Here is a 3,286-nt window from a genome sequence, read left to right as displayed (position 1 = left end):
GGCGGCAATTTGGATAGTCTTCAAATGAATCATTTGGAAAAACTGGAGGAGGATCCCGCCGCCGTTCTTTGCCTTCAATTCCCACTATCAGGAGCTCAGCGGAATAGAACTCAGCTAGCTGCCATAGACCATCCATCAGAGGTGCCTATGAATGCCGTTCAAATGGGAGAAGGATGTTGGACTTACGAGGTACCCGTTTGCTTTTGGCAAAACAAGGAACCACAATACATACAAACTCGCTAATTACTCAAACTTCCCAACGGCAGGACCGATATGGGCCGTACTTCAATGTGACCAGCAACCACGTTTGGAGAACCAGCTGCTACAGCAATACGACTACGGCAGTCCTACTACGTTTAGGGCCACAAATCAGCTTCAGTCAAGACCTAGTGCTGCTTATCCGTAGCCTGCTGATTGAGTCACAATTTGAATGGGCCACTTTTTTGATGATTCATCTGGAGATGAATACCACGGCAAGACAGAGTTGGGTGCTTCAGAATGTGCCAGCAGAATTCCGCGAGTAAGTGCTCTATGTTACTGCCTTCGGCCTGCCGATGTCTCAAGATCTTCCTTTTTTGCAGAGTTACTCTTACCTTTAACACAACCGAAATTGCTCAAGGCTATCCAACCGGAGTCTTTGAAGATATTTTGAAGCACAATCACTTTTCGACGATGCATTTCTATAGAGAGCACCCGCAATTTCAATTTGTATGGACTGCAGAACAGGACGTGAGATATATTGGCCAATGGAACGATCTTTTCGGAAGAGCGATGGACTATGCTAATTCTGTATCAGCTGGAAGACCGGATTTAATCTCCTTTCAACAGATTTGTGTTCCGCCAGAAGGGTGGATGTGGTGGCCCTCATGCAAAGCTTGGTGGGGAAGGGAGGAGATGAGACTCACTTTAGGAGTTCTTTGGTAATTATTGTTATGACTTCAATTCGCAAAGAAGCGAATCCAGCACAAAGCATATATTTCAATTAGGGGCTGGTCTCGGCGTCTCCAGGAGGCACTCGTGGAGCATGCCCAGAAAAACATCAACTGCTATTTTGAAGTTTTCCCACCAACTGTCGCTCTGAATGCAAACTTAAACCTCGTTTATGTGCCTCATCAACTATATGTTTACGAACCTGGTGAATATCAAAAGAATGCCTGCTCAGCACAGGACATTGTTGATCCTACTGGTGGAACTTACTGGTGCTGCCATACTGTTGGTGGTAAGTATTATATGCAGTTTATGACGGGTGATTACTGCATGAAAAGTGCCCTTCTGCATCCTGTAAAACTAAAACTATAATATCGGCGAAATTAAACTTGCTTCTGCTTGCTGTGGGAGGATTTCAATTGTAATCGACTTGTATCTGATAGGCATGTGAGGAATAGCGTGATTTGACCATCAAAGGCTGACACAGCTGTTTCCGGGAACAACTTCACTTTGATTCCTACAGTTTTTCACCTTCCACTACGTCTTTTGTGAAGAAAAGTTGACCTAAGTAGCTTGAGATCATTTGAGACATTTACTGGAGGAGATTCCCAACACCATTCACTCGAAAATCTCAAAATGGTGAATTTCCACAGTGAGAGTGGATTGGCGTAGCTTACGGGATCAGCAATGACGTTCTGACGATTCTAAGCTTGGAATGGGTGATGGACTCGAAAATTTGTGGTTGAATTTTTGATCTACCTACCAAAAGGCGCATTAGCAAGGTTGTCCACCGATTATGTAATCCCTGGCCCACCAGCTCAAAATCTGCTTTAGGCAGCCTAATAGTGTACAATAAGGTGCCGACAAAAGTCAAGACTCTCTCATGGTTCGTAATTCAGAATACAAACCGGCGGCGACCCCTGCAGAGACTGCCAATGGAAATCATTCGACGAGGAATGCCCAGCATGCTAGTCATAGTATTTTGGCTTCTGTTGTTATCGTTGAAGGACGGGATGAACCCAGATTTGGCAAAAGTTTCGCTCGTCATCGTTTTCCTCATGGGCAAGCTCTGTCAGCTACAGCCTTCTTATAGCCCAGGTTTTCTCTTTCCAATGCACCAATGGCTCACATACTGAAGATCTCATCTACCCATACACCAACTAAAAGTTTGATTTTGCTGATGCTCTGTAGAATGAATCTGTTATAGAATATACAGAAATATGCGATGTTTTTATTTACACTAAATAACGTCATGGAGAATTTTTACGTGGAAATGGAGGTCATTAGTAAGGTATCCACTCTACTTTATCCATTATAATCCAACTCTCGTATAAAACGGCCTGACCGCTCCCGGCAGCCCCAACAGTCCTGCTTTCAGTTCGATAGACGGTTTGAACTTTTGAAGTGCTCCATATGCCCTAAACTGCCGTCTCCAGTAGCAATTATTTGCAGCTGGAGTTAAATACTTTTCCCTCAAGTTGTCCCAACTATTTGAAAGCACCTTTTCCTCCCAATCTGTCTCTCTCTTTGATAGAAGAGAGTTCATCGCTTCATCTAGGTGTTTCCCAAAGGGTAGACTGACTTGAACCACATTTTGATCTGGTGAGGAATCGTTTCCATTCAAAAGATGATGGAAATGCTGAATGTAGTTTAGTGGGTGCATCACAACGATGCTGCGACATTGCAAAAGATACCTGTCAAAATTCAGTATTAGAAAATGATAGACTCACAGCGGAACGAACAAAACCGTACTTCAGTCTGCCAGAGTAAGACCAACCCTCAGTATGGGCTAAGTACATGTATTCACAATGTTGCGCGGGTGATTTCAAGTCGGTATCCTTGTGTTTCCCTCTTTGGCTATCCTTCACTAGGTCCCAATTGAGGGCTTTCACATCTGCCCAGCTCTTATTTGTGGATACTCCGATCAAATCCTAGAGTATTTTGGACAATTAGCACTCATGATTTCGCCGATTACATTTTGAGGATACCTACCCGTCGAACTTCCACCATCGGAGCTCCTCGACAAAAGAGCTTCGGAATCTTGGATCGGTTCTTAGCTACCATTTCTTCCTCTTATTTCCGAGTTTCTTGTCTGACATACGAATAGGCAGAGACACCAGCTTCAGGCCATGAGAAAAATCCAAAATCCAGTAGAAGCCAAAAGTTCTATGCAAGCAGACAAGTTACTATAGTGGTCGAGATTCTCTGCAAAAGGCCTGAAACGATTACGGTTTCATTTGGACGCCTACTCAATGTCCACGGTGGAAGTGGGTATTCTTGGTTGGCTTTCGGGGGGGAAGTCGCCAATTTGAAAGCTGAATTCAAGGCCTGGCAGTGGTTCTGGCGTTGTAATCACAGC

At 44.2% G+C, this 3,286-nt stretch overlaps 1 protein-coding gene across 1 annotated transcript; it reads right to left on the bottom strand.

Annotated features, from left to right (window-relative positions):
* Positions 1-2,239: 2,239 nt before the first annotated feature.
* On the bottom strand, positions 2,240-2,991 carry SmJEL517_g06296 (uncharacterized protein; the record flags this gene model as incomplete). The annotated part of the gene is made up of 3 exons (XM_031172222.1): positions 2,240-2,621; positions 2,680-2,858; positions 2,920-2,991. 3 exons carry the CDS (start codon positions 2,989-2,991, stop codon positions 2,240-2,242), a joined length of 633 nt encoding a protein of 210 aa, XP_031021803.1.
* Positions 2,992-3,286: the final 295 nt, after the last annotated feature.

Source organism: Synchytrium microbalum, assembly GCF_006535985.1.
Source record: "Synchytrium microbalum strain JEL517 chromosome Unknown SmJEL517_scf0125, whole genome shotgun sequence".
In the NCBI taxonomy this organism is placed as follows: Eukaryota; Fungi; Chytridiomycota; class Chytridiomycetes; order Synchytriales; family Synchytriaceae; genus Synchytrium; species Synchytrium microbalum.
Note: the sequence above shows the minus strand (reverse complement) of the source record. Positions and strands in the feature narration are given on the sequence as shown.